This window comes from Schistocerca serialis, chromosome 8 (assembly GCF_023864345.2).
Source record: "Schistocerca serialis cubense isolate TAMUIC-IGC-003099 chromosome 8, iqSchSeri2.2, whole genome shotgun sequence".
Lineage (NCBI taxonomy): Eukaryota > Metazoa > Arthropoda > Insecta > Orthoptera > Acrididae > Schistocerca > Schistocerca serialis.
This window is the reverse complement of record NC_064645.1, coordinates 482833610-482857531: the sequence shown is the minus strand read 5'-3', so window position 1 is coordinate 482857531 and position 23922 is coordinate 482833610. Positions and strand designations below refer to the sequence as shown.

Sequence of the window (23922 nt, the reverse complement as noted above, 5' to 3'; positions counted from 1 at the left end):
AAGGACAAGTTGGTTGAAAAACACATAAATTTTATGTGATTAAATTTATATTTTAGCTGTTACCCTACCAATGTGCATAAATGTTTTTTTTTTTCTTTTATTTGCAGATGATATGAAATCAGCAATTTATGAAAAAGTATATTGTGATCAATATTTGACAGATTATTGGAGATATGTGAGCTGCCACTTTACTGCCTTATGTTGACTATCAGTGTTCTGAAAATCTTATCGCAGGACAGGAAACTATTCTGGACTACAGGACAGCAGATGTTGTTCATATGGAAAATACTACAATTTGAGATAGGAGACAAGTATCTACTTAACATACAGTGAAAGCGAAACAAAAATGAAACAGGTTTGACAACAGACAAATAACAAAGGAAAGACTTTTGAGGCGATTCAGTGATTTATTCATCAGGAACAAGAGAAACAGGATACTGTAAATAAGAAAAAATTACACATGAAGCCAAGCTAAAACTGAGTCATGTTGGGACACGAAATTTAATGCAGCTTTTCAGGAGAAGGGAAGATTAGGGCTTTACACCCAATCACTGACAAGGTCATAATATAGACAGGTTTAGCTTCAGACTACAAAAAGATGGGGAAGGAAATTAGCATTGTCATTTTTCAGAGGAATGATCCCAGCATTTCCCTTACATGCATTAGGAAAGCCACTGAAAATCCAACATTAGATGGCTGGATGAGGGTTTGACCACAAGCCTCCAGAATGTGAGTCTAAATCTGGGAGATACGGGGACAACTACAATGTCGTAGCTGGGAAGAAGTAGAATAATTCCATGCCAGGAACATTAGACTGTTATCAGTTGTTGAGCATTCTAGTAGAGCATTAATTTTATTTACTTTATTTTTGTCCATAGATCATATTTTATAACAGAAAATCCCAGATGGAACACAACAATATTATGAAAGGGATGACTGCTACTCACTATATAGCGGAGATGCTGAGTTTCAGATAGGCACAACAAAAAGACTGTCAGAAAATGAGCTTTCAGCGAACAAGGCCTTCTTCAGAGATTTAAAAAACCACACACGCAAATGCAACTCACACAAACATGGCCGCAGTCTCTGGCTGCTGATGCCACATTGCAAGCAGCACTACATAATGGGAGGCACAACTGGGTGGAGGGGAGGCTGGGGAGGGGAGGGGAGGGATAGTGGGGTAGGGGTGGGGGACGGTAAAGTGCTGCCATGGTAGCATACAAAGACAAGGTGGACAGAGGGTAGGGCAGCAAGGGGCAGTCGGAAGGTTAGACAGAGCGTGGGGAAGGCTTAGCACAAAAGGAGAGGGATAAAAAGACTGTTGTTGCATTGGTGGAACAGAGGACCGTGTAGTGCTCAAACGGGAACAGGGAAAGGGCTAGAGCATAAAGACAAAAATTGACAAAAGTTGAGGCCAGGAAGGTTAAGAGAACATAGGATATATTGCAGGGAACAATTCAGAAAAGCTGCTATTGGTGGGAAGAATCTGGCACAGCATGTGAAGCAGTCATTGAAATGAAGAACACTGTGTTGGGAAGCGTGCTCCGCAATGGGGTAGTCCACTTGTTTCTTGGCCACAGATTGCCAAAGTCATTCATGTGAACAGACAGCTTATTGGTTGTCATGCCAACATAGAATGCAGCACAGTGAATCCAGCTGAGTTTGTAGATTACATGACTGGTTTCACATGCAGCCCTTCTTTTGAAGGTATAGGTGACACTTGTGACTGTCCTGGAGGTAGGTTACAGGGATATGAACCATAAGGCAGGAGGTTGGGAGCAGGAGCTGTGTAGGGATGGATGAGGATATTTTGTAGGATCGGTGAGTGGTGGAATACAACAGTGGGAGGGGTGGGAAGGATAGTGGCTACAACATTCCTCACTTCATGGCACAACGACAGGTAATTGAAACCCTTGGGCAGAATGTGGTCCAGTTGATCCCAATGTGGCTGGTACTGAGTCACGAAGGGAATGCTCCATTATGGTCTGTGAGGGCCTCAATGAGATCATGAGTGTATTTGTAGAGAGACCGCTCATCACTACAAATGTGATGGCCATGGTTTGCTGGGTTGTATGGGAGGTACTTCTTGGTACGGAATGGGTGGCTGTTGTCGAGGTGGAGCTATTGCTGATGGCTAATAGATTTGATATGGACAGAGGTACTGATATAGCCATTTTTTAGGTGGAGGGCACCATTGAGGAAGGTGGCTTTTTTAGTTGAGTAGGACCAGGTGAGGCGAATGGGAGAGGTGTTGAGGTCCTGCAGGAATAAGGAGAGGGTGTCCTCACCCTCAATCCAGATCGTGAAGATGTCGCCAATGAATCTGAATCAGGTAAGTTGTTTCAGATTTTGGGTGTTTATGAATGATTCCTTCAAGAGAGCCCACAGCCGTACCCCAGATTTGTTTGTAGGTAATGCCTTCAAAGGAGAAGTAATTGTGGGTGAGGATATAGTCGGTCATGGTGATTAGAAATGAGGTTGTAGGTTCAGTATACGTCGGGCATTGGGAAAGGTAGTGGTAAATAGCAATACAGCCATGGGCATTAGGAATGTTAGTGTGAAGAGAGGTGGCATCAATAGTGGTGAGCAGGGCACCACATGGTGAAGTAACAAGAACTGTGGAGAGTTGGTGGAGGAAATCATTGGTATCTTTTACATAGGAGGATAGGTAGCAGGTAATAGGCTCAGGGTGTTGGTCTATGACAGCAGAGACTCTCTCAGTGGGGGCACAGTAACCAGCCATGATGCGGTATCCTGGGTGGTTAGGTTTATGGACTTTAGGAAGCAAGCAGAAAGCAGGAGTGCAAGAAGTGTTTGGGGTGAGGAGAGAGAGACAATCCAGGGAGAGGTTTCGGAATGGGCCTAAGGATTTGCAGAGAGACTGGAGATCCTGTTGGGTTTCTGGAATGGGGTAGCTTTGGCAGGGCTTGTAGCTGTATGAATCTTACAGTGGGCAGGGCCCTTCTGCCAGGTAAAACTTGTGGTTGAAGACCACAGTGGTGGTGCTTTGTCAGCAGGTAGGATTAAAAGATTGGATCAGCTTTTAGGTGGTGGATTGCAGTTCTTTCCGTGGATGTAAGGTTAGTTCGCATGTTGAGGGGTTTGGGAAATGATGGCAGGGCACGGTTTGAGGTTAAGAAGATTCTGAAACTGTTAGTGAGGAGGGGGGGGGGGGGGGGGGGGACGTGATTTGGGGGAAGTGGGGGTGGATCAGGGTGAACAGAGGAGTGAACTGAGTCAGGCAGGGTTCAACATTTATCTTTGGTTGAATATGATTGGAAGGGTTGGTGTCGATAAAGTGTTTCCACTGTAGGGACAGGGAGAGGTTTCCTCCAAAAGCCTTAGCCTTGCAAAAGTCTCCGTCCTTTCCAAATTCCTCACCTTTTGGCCCACTCCCAAATTAAATCATGCAGAATTTGGTAAAGACCTTCTCTCCTCCTTCCAGTCCCTACAGTGGAAATACTTTTTCGCCACCAGCCCTGCCACTCAAATTCAACCAAAGACCAATGTTGGACCCAGCATGACTCAGTTCACTCCTCCATCCACCCTAATCCACTCCCACTGCGCCAAAATACACCCCCCCCCCCCACCTCCACTAACAGTTTCAGAATCCTCTTAACCTCAAACCTTGCCTCACCATCATTCCCCAAATCCCTCAATATGCAAACTAACCTTACATTCACAGAAAGAACCCAATCCACCAACTAAAACTGATTCAAACATTAAAATCCTGCCTGCTGACAAAGGCTCCACCACTTTTGTTTTGAACCGCAAGAATTACCTGGTGGAAGGACTCTGAAAACTGTCGGCTTCATACACCTACAAACTCTGTCACAGTGATGCCATTCCAGAAATCCAGCAGGATCAATCCCTCCTCAAATCCTTAGTCCCATCCCAGAACTTCTCCCCAGAGTCCATCTCTCTGCTCACCCCCACTTCCCGCGCTCCTACCCTCTACATGCTTCCTGAAATCCATAAACCGAACCACCCAGGACACACCATTGTGGCTGGTTACTGTGCCCACACTGAGAGAATCTCTGCTCTCATAGACCAACACCTTCAGCTGATTACCCACAACCTACCATCCTATGTAAAAGACATCATACATATCCTTCACTGACTCTTGACAGTTTTTGTATCTTTACAACACAGTACCCTGCTCATCACTATTGATGCCACCTCCCTTTGCACTAAGATCCCTAATGCTCAAGGCTATATCACTATTTAACGCTACCTTTCCCAACAACCGATGAATACTGAACCTACAACCTCGTTCCTAAGAGCCATGACCAACTATATCCTCACCCACAATTACTTCTCCTTTGAAGGCATTACCTACAAACAAATCTTGAGTACAGCTGTGGGGATTCGCACTGCACCGTCCTATGTGAACTTATTCATGGGCCCTCTGGAGGAATCCTTCCTAAACACCCAAAATCTCAAACCCCTCACCTGGTTCAGATTCAGTGGTGACATCTCTGCTATCTGGATCAGAGGTGAAGACACCCTAACCACATTCCTCCAGAACCTTAACACCTTCTCTCCCATTGGCCTCACCTGGTCCCATTCAACCCAAAAATCCACCTTCCTAAATGTTACCCACCACCTAACAGGTGGCTACATCAGTACCTCTGTCCATATCAAACCTACCAACCACCAGCAATAGCTCAACTTCGACAACAGCTACCCATTCCATACCAAGAAGTGCCTTCCATACAGCCTAGCAACCCGTGACTGTCACATCAGTAGTGACAAGCGGTCCCTCTCCAAATACACCGAGGATCTCACTGAGGCCTTCACTCACCGTAATTACCCTCCCAACCTTGAACAAAAACAAATCTTCCATGCCATATCTCTCTAGTCACCCACCACCTCCCAAAGTCCCACTGTCCGGCCGTGGAAGAGCATTCCTCTCACGACTCAGTACCATCCAGGACTGGAGCAACTGAATCACATTCTCTGTTAGGGTTTCGACTACCTCTCCCCATGCCCTAAAATGAGGAATGTCCTACTCACTATGCTTCTCACCTCTCCCACAGTGGTATTCTGCTGCCCACCAAACCTACAAAATATCCTCGTCCATCCCTACACTGCTCCTGCTCCCAACCTCCTGCCTTATGGTCTATATCCCTGTAACAGAACTAGATGCAAGACCTGTCACATATATCCTTGCACCACCACCTACTCCAGTACAGTCAAAAGTGTCACCTATCCCATCAAAAGAAGGGCTACCGGTGAAACCAGTCATGTGATCCATAAGCTCAGCTGCAACCACTGTGCTGCATTTTATGTTCGAATGACAACCAATAAGCTCTATGCCCTCATGAATGGCCACCAACAAACTGTGGCCAAGAAGCAACTGGACCACCCCATTGCTGAGCACACCGGCCAACACAATGTTCTTCATTTCAATGACTGCTTCACACCCTGTGCCAGATCCTTCCCACCAACAGCAGCTTTTCAGAATTGCTCCCTGGAATATAACCTCTGTTCCCCTAACCCTCCTGGTCTCAACCTTTGTTAGTCTTTATCCTTACCCTCTAGCACCATCCCTGTTCCCATTCGAGCACTACGCAATCCTCTATTCCACATATGCACCCATAGTCTTTCCACCTCTCTCCTTTTGCACTAAGCCTCCCCTGCCCTCTGTCTAACTCCCTGACTGTCCCTAGCTGCACTACCCTCTGTTCACGTCATCCCTGTATGCTCCCACAGCAGCACTTAACCATCCCCCACCCTTGTCCCTCTATTCTTCCTCCCTCCCTCTCCAGCCACCTCCCTACCCCCACCACCCGGCTGCATCCCCATTATGCGCTGCTGCCTCAAGTGTGGCCTCAGCAGCCAGAGAGTACGGTCATGCATGTGAGCTGTTTTTTGTGCGCGTGTGTGTGTGTGTGTGTGTGTGTATATATATATATATATATATATATATGTGTGTGTGTGTGTGTGTGTGTGTGTGTGTGTGTGTGTGTGTGTGTGTGTGTGTGAGGGGGGGGGGGGGGGCACATGCACATGCTTTATGGCCGAAAGCTCATTTTCTGAGAGTATTTCCGTTGTGCCTATCTGTAATTCAGCATCTCTGCTAGAAGGTGAGCGACAACTACCCTTTTCATAATACTGTTGGATCATATTTTATAATTATGTGAGACAGACACATGATGTTTCAAGTTTTATGCAGAACAAAAAAAACTGCTTACAAATTTATCACTGACACAAAAAACAAATTTTTATGTAAGTTAAAATTACCAGTGGGTTAAATACTTAACCACATGTCTTCACCAACAGTTGAAAAGTATAATGGAATCCAATGTAAACAATAAATATATAAAATTATATCTTAAGTATTAGAAGCAAAAGTCATACATTGGTTATTATAAGAAAAGAGTACAAGATAAAGAAGTAAGGAAGTAGAGACAATTACAGTTAATAATACAAGCATCAGAGTCAAGGCCCAAGCTCAAACTAGACAAGGGTGGGGAAATAAATCAGCAACAGCCTTGCTTCAGGAAACCACAAAACACCTAAATTGATATGGCCTGAGAAGGAATTACACCGCACTATTTCTGTGTACGAGTAAAGCGTCTTAACTATTGAGCCACTTTTACAGTCACAGGTAGAGGTAAATTATAAATATGCAATTAATGTACAGAGAAACATAAAGCCATCATACAGGGGAGGGGAGGTATTATGAATGGGATCATGTGCTGTGGACACATATTAGCATCTGCATAGTGTCTCTCTCTCTCTCTCTCTCTCTCTCTCTCTCTCTCTCTCTCTCTCTCTCTCTCTCTCCCCCTCCCACCCTCCTTCCCGCACGTGTGCGTGCGCGTGTGTGTGTGTGTGTGTGTGTGTGTGTGTGTGTGTGTGTGTGTGTGTGTTATCACCAGTGATTCTGAGAAAAGTTTACATCATATGCTTTTATTTTTTCAGAACCTTTCAAGAAATAACATTTCCCAAAATTTTTGACAAGTTTCAATTTTTGCTACATATTCTTATATTGTTTCATTAGATATATTGCACCATTTGGGATCTTCCTTAATGGTTTGGTTATACCAAAGCAAATTCTTTACTACTACTCCAGAATTAGTAAAACGCTATCAAATCATTCGAATGACCGCTAAGCTTTTTATATTTATTGACTGGCATACATCACGTCAATTGCATAAATAAGAGGTGAGGTTCAAATAAACATTAATATGTGTGGACAATGAAAAAAATATTTGCTAAGGACCAGAAAACACCCGTTAAGGGGAATCAAGAACTAGCTTCAAGTGCTCATATCTCAACTATCACATACAGAGAATGCAAAAGCTCAACAAGAAGTAGTACCTGCTGTTGAGTGAAGACTTGGTCACCTGAGCTGGTCATTGCTAAATAGGAATATAATATGTGGTGCTCACCCACAATCAGCTTGTGGACATCTGTTTAAGGAGACAGGCATTTTGACCACTGCTTCACAGCATATGTATTCCATCATGAAGTTTACTGTAAGTAATCCACTGCAGTTCAAAAGAATAATAATGCACATAGTTATGATACCAGAAGAAAAAAGACACTCATTACTCCACATTAAGGTTGATCTTAGCATGAAAAGGAGTGCACAATGCTGCAACCAAAATTTTTGCACTCTACTCATGTAAGGTGTCTTGACAGATAGCAATGTAGACTTTGAAAACAAACAGAGAGAGCGTTTTCCTTGACAGCTCCTTCTATTCCTTAGAAGAATTTCTATTACTGTAACATGTAGATGATGGTGGGTAGAAATTACTAAGTTACATCTGTATATTTAGAGACAATGGTCAGCAAGGAGTGATATCTAAAAAATTAATTTGTTATTTTTTGTTATTTGAATGTAAAATAACTTGTTCCATATATCATTATGATTTATCATGCAAATGATCTATAGTGCATAAGAGTAACTAACTAACAGCATAGCTGCTAAAGAAAGAGAAAGGCTTCAAAGACTACTGTTATCTGATAAGATGGTTATGGCTGACACCATCAATTTTTCACACATATTTGATGGTTATAAATAACTCAATTATCAACTTTTTACAGATATCAGTACTGAATATTTCAATCTGTCAAGAAATAGTCTGAAGAATTATAATTTCTTAGCATCCATATGATTTTTGTAATCTCTTTAGTCATATCTGAGCATTTTGGTTGTGACTCTTTGTAGGGTTTATATAGTCTAATCACACAGATTCGCACCCGAAATTGTGGCACGCAGTTGAAAGGTGTGCCACAGAAGTTGGTAGACGCAGCTAGAAGTTCGACAATCATCACAGGCCACCACTCATGGATTTACAAGCAGCCTCTCCTCTGTGCACTCTACTGGCCGGCTGACAGCTTTTTGCATAACCCGTATCACTTCAGGCAGGGGGGTTACCTTCATAGTCTCGGATGTTATTGAATTTAGCATATGTTAAAATTCAAGAGTAAGTAAGAAACACATTTCTTTTGTTTTCTCCAAAAACTTTCCTGCTCCGAGATACAGGCCTCCAAAGATGACACTGTGAACACCATTTTGAAGAGGCGAATTTCGGAAAAAAATTTTACGTGCTGTATCTATGCAACTGTTTTAGATATTTTGTTTGAGTTTGTTTATATTTGAAAGATAATTGTTTTATGATAGCATTGGTATCTGTTTGCACACACCTATCAAAGTTCTTTTACTGACACCTTTTGAATTTTTTTTTTTTATAATTTAGACAAAAAAAATTTTTCAAAAATGCCAATCCAGAAAAGTTAGATTTTTTTCTGTTGATTAGAACCATGTAGTACTATAGTCTCTGTAAAGGAGAGCTTCCACTTTTAAGTTGGACAGGTTTAATTTTAATTTAACTTTCAAGGGTAATGTGTGTCTTCACTGGAGTTGTTTCTAACTAATTTCTTTGTTACAATGTTTATTTCTATTGTCTTTGTTGCAGTTATTTCTTATCACTTTCTTTGTTGCAGTTATTTCTTACACTTTGTTGTAGTTTCTTGTCATTTCTATGTCGTGGTTGTTCATTTCAGGTTTCTGTATTGTAGTTGTTCAGTGCTAATTTGTCTACTGAAGAGGCTTCTAAGAAATCTGAGACCATCCAGTGAGCTCTGTGTTTTGATGAGGCATTTGCAAGTTGACATAGTTGCATTGTGTTTCATGAAAAGGACTGTTTGAAATGTCTTCTGACTGGGGCCACAGGAGAGTGAGGTGAACTGACTACTTGCATATCCATAAAAGAGAGATACATAAGACAAACAAAAAAACAGACTTTGCTCAGGTTGGGGATAAGTGTTCTCATTTGAAGACTGTTTCAAACTGAAGATGTTTCCAGTGACGACTTTTTGTGTTCTAAATGTTTTGACAGAATAACAATAATGAAAGTATCTGAACAAGGTGAAGCCTCCCATTTGCATCAATAGAGGAAGAATTAAATACCCTGAATCAGTCAACTACAGAGGTAGGTGTTAGTCCTATTAAGAAACAGTGGTCAGTGAAGTCAAGACATACACTCTATGATCAAGAAAGCGCAGATAAATTACTAAAGCTATGGATGAATACACAACCGCAAAACTGACCACACTCTTCAAAGTAGAAATTCCACCTTCAGAAGAAAATGAACCAATGCAGTCTTGCACCTCTTGTCAGGAATTTTTCACAAATATCAATCAGCCTTTGAATATTGTGCACCCTACTGTGAAAAGGTACAAGTTTCAACTATTATTCCAAAGACATTTTCAAGGAAAACAATTTTTAACCACGTCCCATCAGTATCAAAGCACAGGATAGACAAATCAAGAAGTGTGAGGTCTGTAAAAGGAGTCTTTGGATGACCAGATCCCTATTATGATCATCCTGTAGAAGCAGCTCAAGTTCAAACAGTGCAGTCATTTTATCTGGAAGATAAATGGGACTGTTCTCACCACAATGCCAGCAATAAAGACACTATTAACTGTAACAGATGAAGGTCAAAAAGTTGTGAAAGTGAAGAGGTGTATGTCTTGCAGAATTAAAGAAACTTTTGCAATTTATGAGAGCAACTATACAACTTCACATATTGGAAGATCAAAATTTTATGCACTGTGACCTAAGCGGGTAGTTCTACACCCACCTAGAGATATCTATTTATGTGTGTACTGCACGAATTTTGAACTTTGTGTGGTAACTTTGAGAATTTACTGGAGCATGTGACATATGACACCATGGTTGGGCATGTGAAGTCATTAGTAGTCTGTGGTGCAAAGCGAGAGTCGTATTTGTTTCAAGAATGTGGTGACTGCCCTGGAAAGGGAGGACTGTCTTTGCAGACACTTGGCCTGGAAGACGTAGCAGATAACTCTGCAGAAATTACATACGTGACGTGAGTGGAAAATAAACTAATCAAGAAAACTGTTGCCTTTGACAGTTTCATTGATGAATTTGGTAAATGGTCAGTGAAAGCTGTAACACACCAGCATCTGAAGAAATTGCAACAACAACACATTGCAGAAGTGAAAGTGTGTGTACAGGATGAAGAACTATGTTTAGTGCTTCACTGTGATTTTGCTGACAAATGGTCTGTAATTTCAGTTTTTACAGGAGTAACATATTTTCAAAACAAGACCACAAGTGTTGCAGGTATAAGTGATGGCGCAGGACATGACTTAGCAAATGCTTCGCTAGCAATGCGCAAACTTCTTCAACTGCAAACAGGGGCAAAGAAGATGATCATTATTTCTGATTGTGCTCCTAGTCATTTTAAAAATCATTACCAGCTGTTTGAATTGAGTAAGTCACTTGTGTCAAATGACTGGGTATACAATGCTACTGGTCATGGGAAGGGGCCTTGTGATGGTGTAGGAGGCCTGCTGAAGCCCCATGCTACATCTTTTCAGACCAAATACAGCTGTGATTCGAAATGCTGAGGATTTTACTAGAGTCGTGAAATCCTACACATCCACAGCACTCATTCTTTTGTCCAAAGAGGAAATTGAAGAATTCTACGAGCAGAAAAAAGAAGAATGGTCCAAACAAACTACTCCTGTGAAAGGAATTCAGAAAACACATTTTTGGACTCAAAGTGATGGGCTTACTCATATTGCACGCACTTCAAAGAGCAAGAAAGAAGAAATTTCGTTCTTTCAGCCAACACCTCAGAAACAGCAGGATAATATTCAGATTCACAACCTGAGAAGGGGGATGTTTATAGCATGTGTGTATGACTGTGACTGCTGAATTGCAGAGATTATAGACACCAGTTATGAGTTAAACGAAATTGTAGTGAACTTTATGCTACCACATGGACCAGCTGCTGGATATAGGTTTCCAGCTGAAGGACAGCAACACCATCAGTGCTCACTTCCTGTTCACAATGTTTTGAAGATTGTAAGTGCTCCAGTTCCTCATCCTATATCAAAGGAAGATACTGAAGCAGTAGAACACATTTTTAGTTAGTTTACTGGCTAATTTCAGTACAAAGCGGAGTGCATGGAAGTTGTATAAATTGAAACATTTCAGTATTTGGGTTTTTCACTTACATTTTGGAACCATTTAAAATGCTTGAAAAATGAGTCCCTTCCTCATCTTTCAAAACTAAAATTATGTTAAATAAGGCTAGGTATTGATTTTTATGAGCCTGTTATGTGATAATGTGGTAATAAAACAGGTTCTATGAATGGTAAAAATTTCAATTGTTTATAAAACCTGTCCAACCTAAAGGTGGAAGCTCTCCTTTTCAGGAAATGTAGAACTGTATGATGCTAATAAAAAATCAAAATTTTAAGGATTGGCATTTTTGAAAAAAAAAATTTTCATAAATTGTAAAAAAAGTTCAGAACACTATAGTAAAAGAACTTTGACAGATAAGTCCACGTGGAGGATTTGTTTGTGATCACAAAGCAATTGTCTTAAAAAAAGAAAGAAGAGCCACTATTCCAGACATACAGGATTTTAAAATTTTTTCCAAAATTCGCATCTTCGAAATGGTATGCACAGTGTCATCTTTGGCAGGCTTTAGCTCGGAGCAGAAATTGTTTTGGAGAAAACAAAAATATACGTGTTCCTTACTTAGACCTTCATTTTAACATAGGCTAAATTCAATAACATCTGAGACTATGAAGGTAACTCCCCTGACTGATGTGATATGGATTATGCCTAAAACTGTCAGCCGGACAGTAGAGTGCACAGAGGAGAGGCTGCTTGTAAATCAATGCGTGGCAGTCTCTGCCTGAATTGATATGGACTATGCCTTTTATAGACGGGCCCAGCCAGCTCTAACTCAGTTACATGTTTACCTCTACCCATATGTGTAATCAGATTGTTATTGTGAGCCACTTTGTGGCTAGCATACCCATTATAATAAACTGTTCTTTATTTTTAAGACTTAATAAAACTTTTTGTGTCAGTTATCAAGTGGTGTTCTCTTCTTACAAGAGCCAAAGAAATTTTGGTCATATGTAAAGGCTGTTAATGACACCAAACAGGCACTCATAGATGAGACAGGAACTAAAACGGAGAGTAGCAAAGCAAAGGCAGAAATGCTTATCTGTTTCCAAATGTTCCTTTACAAAGGAAAACCCAGGTGTATTACCGCAATTTAATTCTCATACCACTGAAAAGATGAGTGAAATAAATGTTAGTGCCAGTGTCATTGAGGAACAGCTGAAACCATTAAAATTGAACAAAGCCTCAACATTCATTTGTTGTAGAGACCTAGAACATATTCTGAGCTCAAATACAATGAGGTGTCTTGAACATAATGACCCCCTCCATGCCAACCAGCATGGATTTCAAAAACATAGATCCTGTGATACCCAACTTGGACTTTTCTTATGGGACATCCTGAAAGCTACGAATCAAGGCAGTCAGGTAGACGCAATATTTTTGGAGTTCTGGAAAGTATTTGATTCAGTACTACCCCTACACTTATTATTAAAATTATCATCATATGGGGTATCAGAAGAAATATGTGCCACAACTGAGGATTTCTTGGTAGGGAGGATGCAGCATGTTGTCTCGAATGGAGAGTCTTTGACAGATGTAGAAGTAACTTCGGCTGTACCCTAGGGAAGTGTGTTGCTTCTCTTTATATTCTAGTTGTACATTAATGACCTCGCAGACAATATTAATAGTGACTTAAGACTTTACTCAGATGATTCAGTTACCTACAATGAAGCACAATCTAAATGAAACAGTACAAATATCCACTCTGACCTCGATAAGATTTCAAAGTGGTGCTATGATTGGCAGCTTGCTTTAAATGTTCAAAAACGTAAAATTGTGCACTTCACAAAACAAAAAAACATAGTATACTATGAATACAATATTAGTGAGTCACAACTGGAATCTGTAAACTCATAGAAATACTTGGGTGTAACACTTAGTAGGGACATGAAGTGGAATGATCACAGAGGCTCAGTCATGGGTAAAGCAAGTATCAGACTTTAGTTTATTGGAGGAAACTACAGAAACACAATCATTTTACGAAGTAGTTTGCTTATACAAGGGTTGGAACTTAAATAGTGGCTACTATTTATTCACAACCAATACAAAGGAGTTACACGTTTGCACCTGTTCTGTCCTTCAAAGTAGTCACCAGCGTTGTGTAGAACCCATTGCCAGCGATGTGCAAAGCATAGAATACCGTTAGCAGAGCCTGTTCTGTTGATGGTGCGAATGGAGTGGTCTAAAGTTATGGTGGTTCTTGTGTACGATTGTGATGGTGTTATCCTAACGCTTTATGTTCCTCCACGGCAGACTGTCAGTGCACAGTATTACTGTTCATTTTTGGAGAATCACCTGTGACCAGGTTTGCAGAAGAAGCGGCGACACTTTCTGCGCAACCCACCCATCATTTTGCACAACAATGAGTGGGCACATACAGCGCAAGCTGTGGCTGCTCTGTTCAGTCGATGGGACTGGGAAGTACTGTACCATCCACCCCGGACTTAAGTCCTTGCGACTTTGATTTGATTCTGAAGGTGAAGGAACCACTTTGTGGCATTCGCTTCAGAACTGTTCCAGAGATCTGACAGGCAGTAGACCACTCCATTCGCACGATCAACAGAACAGGCTCTGCTAACAGTATACTACGCCTTCCACACTGCTGGCAATGGGTTCTACACAACGCTGGTGATACTTTGAAGGACAGTAACAGGTGCAAACATGTAACTCTTTTGTATCGGTTGTGAATAAATGCTGGCCGGTGTGGCCGTGCGGTTCTAGGCGCTTCAGTCTGGAACCGCGTGACCGCTACGGTCGCAGGTTCGAATCCTGCCTCGGGCATGGATGTGTGTGATGTCCTTAGGCTAGTTAGGTTTAAGTAGTTCTAAGTTCTAGGGGACTGATGACCGCAGATGTTAAGTCCCATAGTGCTCAGAGCCATTTGAACCATTTTTTGTGAATAAATAGTTGCCTCTATTTAAGTTCCAACCCTTGTAAATCACTTGTGCAACCTATCCTAGAATATTGCTCAAGAGTGTGTGATACGTACCAAATAGGACTAGCAGGAGGATATTGAACTTCCACAGAGGAGGGTAGCATGAATGGTTACATGTTTGTTTGACCCACAGGAGAGTGTACTGAGATGTTGAAAGAATGGAACTACAGGCTCCTCAAGATAGACTGAAAATATCCCAAGAAAGTCTACAGACAAAGTTTTGAGAACTCGCTTTAAATGATGACTCTAGGAATACACTGCAACCCTCTACATAAAGCTGCCACAGTAATTGTAAGCATATGATTAGACTACTTACAAGAGGCATTTGAATAATCATTTTTCTATGCACTGAATATGTGAATGGAACAGGGGAAAAGACCTAATAACTGGTACAGTGGGATGTACCCTGTACCCTCCACCATGAACTTCACAGTGTTTAGAAAGCATCCAGATTCATGCAAATGAAGATAATTACTACAAAACACATTTCTCAACTTGCATGTTTTATGGGGGGTGGGGGGACACTACCGCACACTGTTTGGTGAGTTGTTATCTTTACTTGTAAATCATGTATTTTGTGTGCTTAGACAAAGTTTTTGGGCTCTTTTGTCTGAATTACAAACATGTATATTGGTTAAAAGCCAGTTTAATGCAGAATCAAGTGTTTTCCAAGTAATATCATTAAGAGTCGGAATGTTGCAATCTGAAGTAGGCCTAGGTAACTACTATGATCAAATAAAGTATAACTTTCTTTAAAAAAAAAAAAATCTGTGAAGATAATGGGGTCTGATAAGCGCTCAACATATGCCCCTCAATTTAGCTGTAGAATGTATCCAGTGCTAGACACCAACAAAATCCTAGATTCTTGAGCCAGTAAAATCTAACAGAAAATCTATAAAGAACAAGTTCCAGCGAACTTTAGATAGTCTTCATAACAGTTTTTCTCGTTAGTATATGAAACTGAAACCATTTTCCGTTAGTTGGCTGCATACTTTTAATACTAGTAACGTGTGTTTTTTTATACTATGTGTCATAACGTTAAAGAGCTGTTCTGGCCTGTAATGCTACAATTGCCTAAATCTAGTCTATGAAATTAGAGGCATCCAACTCGCACATCTCCTCAGACAACCATAAGAACTTCTTCGATACCAGCACAGCTGCTACAGTATCTTTAATTAACAGTCCCTGCACTATTGTCCAGGTCACTTTCCCTGCCAAGTGGTTCATACCACTCTTACGAATGCACCTTTCCAACCACTAACTAGTCAGGAAACATCACTGGTAGGACTCGATCAAAGGTAGGGTTCCCTGTAAGACGAACCATCACTTGATGCTTCACCCATCTCCGTAGCCGAGGTTGCTAATGCAGGCCTGTGCAGTTCTACATCGATACTCTGCATATCACATTTAAGTGCCTGGCAGAGGGAGTTCAAATAGGAAGTGAACTCACAAGGACTGTACACTGTCCTGGATCATTTAGATTTCTGGAAAAAGACTTCACTTCGCACCCAGCTAAAATACAATCCACGTCAGTCAAACGGTGGAAAACGTGATGCCGTGGATGACGTCTCAGCCAGACCACAACTAGACTCATGTTTTCGTTACAAATACGAACTGAACTCGTGACGAGACGACTGTACACCGCCCTGGATCACTTAGATTTCACAAAAGTAACTGTTAGTGTGCCACCTTCAATATTAACAAATCCACGGGGCATGTGGCGATACTTATTTTCCACTTTTGTGGCAAGCAATTATTTTGATTATCGAAGGTCAGGGTGAGAGACCATTTAATGGGAACTTGCTGTAGAGGTCACCTCTGAACTGCTCATAGTGCTGTTTAGATTAGAGAGATTTATTATTAGTATTAACATCAAGAATATTACGATGCTGTGCATGTGAAAGGTGATCAAATATATCTACCAATTAGAACTCAAAATATTCATTTATAATCATAGTTCCTAATCCTGCTGAGTAAACAGAGAAGAGAAACATTTCTTTCAGTGGGCTCGACAAGAATGTGGACTTGCAGCATGGAAATTATGGCCAGTATGTTCTCCATCACTTTCTAGCTGATCACAAAAATAGTTATCAGGCTCTCATAAAAGAAGGCGAACAATATTCTAATTTTTTCTATTACTTATGAAATATGAATTATTATTAACCTGTCGCCCCACACACCCCAAAATGAGGGCTCTCCCCAAAGGGCACCACCCAGCCACAGCAATGGCTACCTGGCAGGCAAATCATTGCTGGGAGTCCCCATGTCTGTCATGACAGACACATACTCCATATATGAGGAGTACGCAGTGCAGGCACCTAAACTGCGATTCCTTCAGGGTCAGAGGGCTACCGCCATCCAGGTACTTGACTTGACTTGACTTGACGATCCCCCCACCCCCACCCACAGCAAGATGGCTACTGTGCTGCATTTTGAGTCTACAGCATGGTGAAGGAAAGGTGTCAGGCACGAAGTGCACAGAGGCGGAATGTACACCACAGTGGGCAACCTTCCCAGCAGACAGGTACTTCTGTAAAATTTGAAAAAGATGGTATGTCAGACCCAACAATGGGCACCCTGCAATCATTAATAGAAGATGGAGATAGTGCTGGGAGTGAAACTAGAAAACAAGGTCAAAATCACAAATCAAGTCCAGGCAGGGATTGCACCAAATTGATTGTGGGGTGTTACCACAGAATTGTAAAAGAAAAATCATTAAGATCATTTGTTGGCCAGAGGAATTCAAAGAACCATAAATGCTCTTGCCCAAGTTGAAGCCATGCACTTTGACTTTGGTAGCCACTCCATACAAGTCTGCACTGTTGTTTAATGGACAGAGTATGACCTTACCAAGTATTGGTCATAATTTGTGATTGGATTCAGAATTTCACAGAATATTAAACACAACATAGCATTCTTAACAGGACAAAATCAACAGACAGAAACCCCCCCCCCCCCCCCCAACCATTGATGTTTAGAATCTGCTTAAATGATCTACTGAATAATGTCAGAAGCTCTGTGAGGCTGCATGCAGATAATGCTGTTGTCAACAGGGAAGTTGCAATGGCAAAACACTATATCAAAATGGAGGATGATCTGCACATGATCAATGTAGAGACTGGCACTGAATGTAAATAAATGGAACATTATTGTATGTAAATTAGATAGAGATACCTATGTGTTCAAATACATTATAGGTATTAAAGTCACCAGAAATGGTAACAATCACAAATACCTAGAAGTAAGCAGATAGGACCTGGACAAACTGGAAGAGTCATTGATTGTGAGCGTTTCAAAAGGAGCATAGACAACATCTGATTGAAACTGGAGAAATGCTGAAGTCAGAAGATGAAATAGGCCAAAAGACAAGGCCCAGGAGAAATCTTTGGGTAACACACAAGAAACCAAATTTAACAGACAAAAGGAGAAAATACAAAAATGCAGCACGCTAATGGAAATAGGGTACAGAAGCTTAAAAATTTTATTGGCAGAAAGAGCAAAATTGCTAAACAGTATGGGCAGAGGACAAATGCAAGACTATAGAAGCATGCATGACTACAGGAAAAAAGGGGCTATCTATGGGAAAACAAAAGGCATTTGGAAGAAAGAGAACCAGCTATATATACGTCAAGAGCTCAGATAGCAAGCATGTAGTACACAAAGAAGGGATGGCTGAAAGGAGGACGGAAAAGAATATAGGCATATACAAAGGAAACTATAACTTGAAGACAAATGTTACAGAAAGGGACGAGGAAGTAGATGACGATGATGATATGGGAGATAGAATACTGTGTGAGGAATCTGATACAGCATTGAAATACCCAAGTTGACACAACGCACCTGAAGAAGACAATGACCCTCAAAACTGTCGATATCCTTGTAAGACGTACGCCACAGACGAAACAGAATATTTTCACGGCATTGATTGGAATACAATCACTGAAATTCTGAAGGTAGCAAGATAGATACGAAACACACGCCTACCACAATAGTACAAGTCTATATAAGCTGACTAGCTCCACAGATGATGAAGAGATTGATGAAATGTATGATGAGATAAAAGAAATTACTCAGATAGTGAAGGGAGTCAAAAATTTAATAGTCATGGGTGACTGGAATTCGATAGTAGGAAAAGGAAGATAAGGAAACATAGTAGGTGAATATGGAATGGGGGTGAGGAATCAAAGAGGAAGTCGCCTGGTAGAATTTTGCACAGAGCATAACTCAATCATAGCTAACACTTGGCTCAAGAATCATAAAAGAAGGTTGTATACATGGAAGAAGCCCGGAGATACTGACAGGTTTCAGATAGATTATATAATGGTCTGGCAGAGATTCAGGAACCAGGTTTTAAATTGTAAGACATTTGCAGGGGCAGATGTGGACTCTGACCACAATCTATTGGTTATGAACTGTAGATTAAAACTAGAGAAACTGCAAAAAATTGGGAATGTAAGGAGATGGGACCTGGATAAACTGACAGAACTAGAGGTTGTAGAGAGTTTCAGGGAGGGCATTAGAGAACGATTGACAAGAATGGGTGAAAGAAATACAGTAGAAGAAAAATGGGTAGCTTTGAGAGATGAAATAGTGAAGGCAGCAGAGGATCAAGTAGGGAAAAAGACGAGGGCTAACAGAATTCCTTGTGTAACAGAAGAGATACTGAATTTAACAGATGAAAGGAAAAAATACAAAAATGCAGTAAATGAATACAAATGTCTGAAAAATGAGATAGACAGGAAGTGCAAAATGGCGGGTCTAGTGCAGCAGGGGATACAACCCGTCGCCTTTGGACAATGACGTCACAAGTCGCCAGAGAGCAGTTTACCATTTTCGCTTTTGCTGTTATGTTTCAGTTACGTTTTTTTACTGATTGCTTAATAAAGTGGATCTATTTATTCTATCTCGTGAGATTTTTTTTTTTAAAAAAGCCAAAAAACACTCATCAGCCACTGAAGGGAGCTACAACACTAAGAAGAATCGCTTCTCGATTGGCGACTTGTGACGTCATTGTCCAAAGCCGACGGGTTGTATCCCCTGCTACACTAGTCCCAAAATGGCTAAGCAGGGGTGGCTAGAGGATAAATGTAAGGATCTAGAGGCTTATATCACTAGGTGGTAAGATAGATACCGCCTAAAGGAAAATTAAAGAGACGTTTGGAGAAAATAGAACCACTTGCATGAATATCAAGAGCTCAGATGGAAACATAGTTCTAAGCAAAGAAGGGAAAGCAGGAAAGTGGAAGGAGTATATAGAGGGTCTATACAAGGGCGATGTTCTTGAGGACAATATTATGGAAATGGAAGAGGATGTAGATGAAGATGAAATGCGAGATATGATACTGCGTGAAGAGTTTGACAGAGCACTGAAAGACCTAAGTCGAAACAAGGCCCCGGGAGTAGACAGCATTCTATTAGAACTACTGATAGCCTTGGGAGAGCCAGCCCTGACACAACTCTACCATCTGGTGAGCAAGAGGTATGAGACAGGTGAAATGCCCTCAGACTTCAAAAATAATATAATAATTCCAATCCCAAAGAAAGCAGGGGTTCACAGATGCGAAAATTACCAATCTATCAGTTTAATAAGGCACGGCTGCAAAATACTAACACGAAATCTTTACAGACAAATGGAAAAACTGGTAGAGGCTGACCTCGGAGAAGATCAGTTTGGATTCCGTAGAAATGTTGAAACACGTGAGGCAATATTAACCTTATGACTTATCTTAGAAGAAACATTAAGGAAAGGCAAACCTACGTTTCTAGCATTTGTAGACATAGAGAAAGCTTTTGACAATGTTGACTGGAAGACTCACTTTCAAATTCTAAAGGTGGCAGTGCTAAAATGCAGGGAGCAAACGGCTATTTACAATTCGTACAGAAACCAGATGGCAGTTATAAGAGTCGAGTACATGAAAGGGAAGCATTGGTTGGGAAGGGAGTGAGACAGGGTTGTAGCCTCTCCCCGATGTTATTCAATCTGTATACTGAGCAAGCAGTGAAGGAAACAAAAGAAAAATTAGGAGTAAGAATTAAAATCCATGGAGAAGAAATAAAAACTTTGAGGTTCGCCGATGACATTGTAATTCTGTCAAAGACAGCAAAGGGCTTGGACGGGCAGTTGAACGGAATGGACAATGTCTTAAAAGGAGGATATAAGATGAACATCAACAAAAGCAAAACGAGTAGAAGAAGGGATCGGTTGGTAGGACACATTCTGACGTATCAAGGGATCACCAATTTAGTATTGGAAGGCAGCATGGAGGGTAAAAATCGTAGAGGAGACCAAGAGATGAATACACTAAACAGTTTCAGAAGGATGTAGGTTGCAGTAGGTACTGCGAGATGAAGAGGCTTGCACAGGATAGAGTAGCATGGAGAGCTGCATCAAACCAGTCTCTGGACTGAAGACCACAACAACAAACAGGATGAATAAAACACAGGGAGCAAATTGTTATTTATAACTTGTGCAGGAACCAGACTGCAGTTCAAGAGTGGCTGGACATGAAAGGGAAACAGTGGTTGAGATGGGAGTGACGCAACGTTAATCAATCTGGACATTGAGCAAGCAAAGTAGCAAACTAAAGAAAAATTTGGAGCAGGAATTAAAAGTTCACGGATAAGAAATAAAAAGCTTACGGTTTGCTTGTGACATTGTAAATCTGCCAGAGACAACAAAGAAATTAAGAAGAGCAGTTCAATAGAATGTATACAGTCTTGAAAAAGTAGTAATAAGATGGATTTTAACAAAAGATGACACGTTAAGTTGCAGACAGGCACAATTAAAAGACATTTACACATAAGCCTTCGGCCACAGCCTTCGTTAGAACAAGAGAAACAAACAGCCTTCATTCACACAAGCACGCACACCTCACGCATAAATGACTGCCAGCTTATTCCAGAATGATTTATCTGCAGGTAAAGCATATTTCATATTGATTTTACCACCAACCTTGATTTATAAACAACACCATGTACGCGATGAATATCACTACGCTCCATTTCGTGGGGAACAGTTCATTCCAACTAATTCGCAACGACATTTTTACTAGTTCATCACCTTTACACAAACGTCAATCTATAGGTAACGGTAGGCACCGGTAAGAGCATTTCGTGATCCCTGACGTGTTTCACAAGTTCGGTGCTACGGCGTTTAATTACGGAAAGACCTGTATAGGCATTGTTACCACAGAGTCGTAAAGCCAGAGTGTTTCTGACTTCCTGTACGTACGTCACCAATCTGCAACTGACTACTTGCTTCGCTAGCATTATAACGTTTCCTGGTAACCGCCGAAACCTTTAAACAATACGCTGTCATGTTGGGCAACATTAAGTGTACTTTATTTGCTTGGTACACGTAATTAGGCGCAGAAAGTGGAGAATAATATACAGGCAGGTTAGGGGGCAAAAAAGGCTTTTCTTATTTGATGAACGCCATCACTCATATCGGCAAATACTTTAATGTTTATTACACGTTTAGGCACATGACATATTTACATGGTACAACTATATCTTTGGCTTAATCTTGATAAGGTCTCATCAAAGTTACTAGGTCAAGTGTTGCAAAGATAACGCACGCACAGTGTGCCAAAGGTAATTGCGCTCGGGACACATTGCCAAGGCTGTAGGAGGACTTTCATTTTTTTCCCTACGAGTGTTATTCCATAAAGAGGTCAACCGTCTAGATCGAAAAATTATTTACTTTTTATAACAGCCAAGCAACAAAAAATCATACACTGTGCATAAAGGACGATTCAACACTCGTTATCAACAGACTTTACCGTCCGTGAAATGATGGACGGTTCAGACCAAAAAGGAATGCATATATACATATATATATATATATATATATATATATATATATATATATATATACGTGTGTTTGTTGCAGTAAAAAGCTGCAGTGGTCTGGGCGCAGCAGCTCCGCGTACCTACTGCAACCAATCATGTTACACAGTTTTGTTAATGTCTCTACGATCACGCCTCAGTGTTGCCGGGGCTCTACAGACGGCCACTGTCTTCACTCTTTACCATTTGCACTTGGTCTTTGAAAGCTGGCTCCCAGAGATCAACTTTGCCGGCTCAACTGTAAGACGTTGGTTCACACTAGATGGAACGTGTACACGATGTCAATTTGCTTAGCCCCAGTACCGAAGGGCGAAATTGAAATTATAAGATACCATCTGTGATACAAAACGATAAAATTTGTTGATGATCAAATAAAACTTCATAACTGATGTGGCTGCTCAATTTTGTATGGCACCTGTAAATTGCATAGAAGTGAAACAACATTTCAAAACATCGACATTTATTCGTTAGCGAAACTATATACTGTATACATAAACACACATAACAAAATTTTGTAGGGGAATACGTAGAACCTTTTACCTTATAATTATGTTTGATTTTCCATACGAAGCAAACAGCGTCATAACCAACAGTATTTTTCTCCTTCAACAGAGCTGATTTTTTCACTTAATAAATGGCTATTTAATGAAAACCGTTTCATCAACTTATATTCGCATTTATACGAAGTGTGGGCATCAGTTCTGCACAGGTATTGTAAAATCTAAATCATATTTCACTGTCAGTATGAGGCCTCTCTTACAGAAGAACACTCAATGGCAAGATATTCAAGTCATCATGAAACACTTGCAATTTCTCACGAAAACAAACCAACATATAAATATTGTTCGATGTATTGACATGTATGACGTGTATTTTTTCGAAAAAAATAAATTTGACGTTTTTTGATGATTGGACGATACTTTCGTATTTTTTTGATTCTCAGTAGTGTGGAAAGTTCACTATACCACCTTTGTCAAGAACTTCGTTTATAAATTTGGACTTTTCCGTTAATAAAGGCTACTACCATTGCTAGTTCCTTAAAGGTCAATTCCCCTTTGAAAGAATGGAACAGGATGGAATGGAACATCTCAATATTCCACAGTGAGGTACTCACACAAGCCGTTAACAGAACAGAAAGGGAAGGGATTCAATGGAACACCAAGGTCACGATATCTGGGAAAGAAAGGTCAGACACTGATATTTGTGTGGGGACTGTGTCGTCGTTTGCTGACATCTGAATTTAATTTATTTTCGCCATGCACACTAATATTATAATAGTAGATATCGCACTTTTTTTCTTCTTAGCCTTTGCTTTATTAATTTGCTTTGTTTTGGTGACCAATTGTCAATGTTTCATGACTACATGAACATTTTCTCCGTTGAATGTTTTTCCATAATAGAGACTAGATAATGAAAGCAAAAAATTATTTACGTTTTACAATATCTGAACAGAGCTGATGCCTACATTGTGTATATATGACAACATAAATTGATGAAGCAGTTTTCATTAAATAAACTTTTATTGAGTGAAAAAGTCAGTTTATTGAAGGACAAAATACAGTTGTTTATGACGTTATTTGCTATATATGAAAAATAAAACATAATGTAAATAGGCTCTACATATTCCCTCACAAATTGTGCTTGATGTTGTGACATCGCAAGTTATTAT

The 23922-nt window shown here is 40.5% G+C and overlaps 1 protein-coding gene across 1 annotated transcript in view; it reads right to left on the bottom strand.

Annotated features, from left to right (window-relative positions):
* LOC126416437 (UDP-galactose transporter senju) overlaps positions 1–21893 on the bottom strand; it is a 74655-nt gene extending 52762 nt beyond the window's left edge. The window contains exon 1 of the mRNA XM_050084160.1: positions 21358–21893. Within this exon, the coding sequence (XP_049940117.1) occupies positions 21358–21448 (91 nt within the window). The 5' untranslated portion in view covers positions 21449–21893. The remainder of the gene's footprint in view (positions 1–21357) is intronic.
* Positions 21894–23922: the final 2029 nt, after the last annotated feature.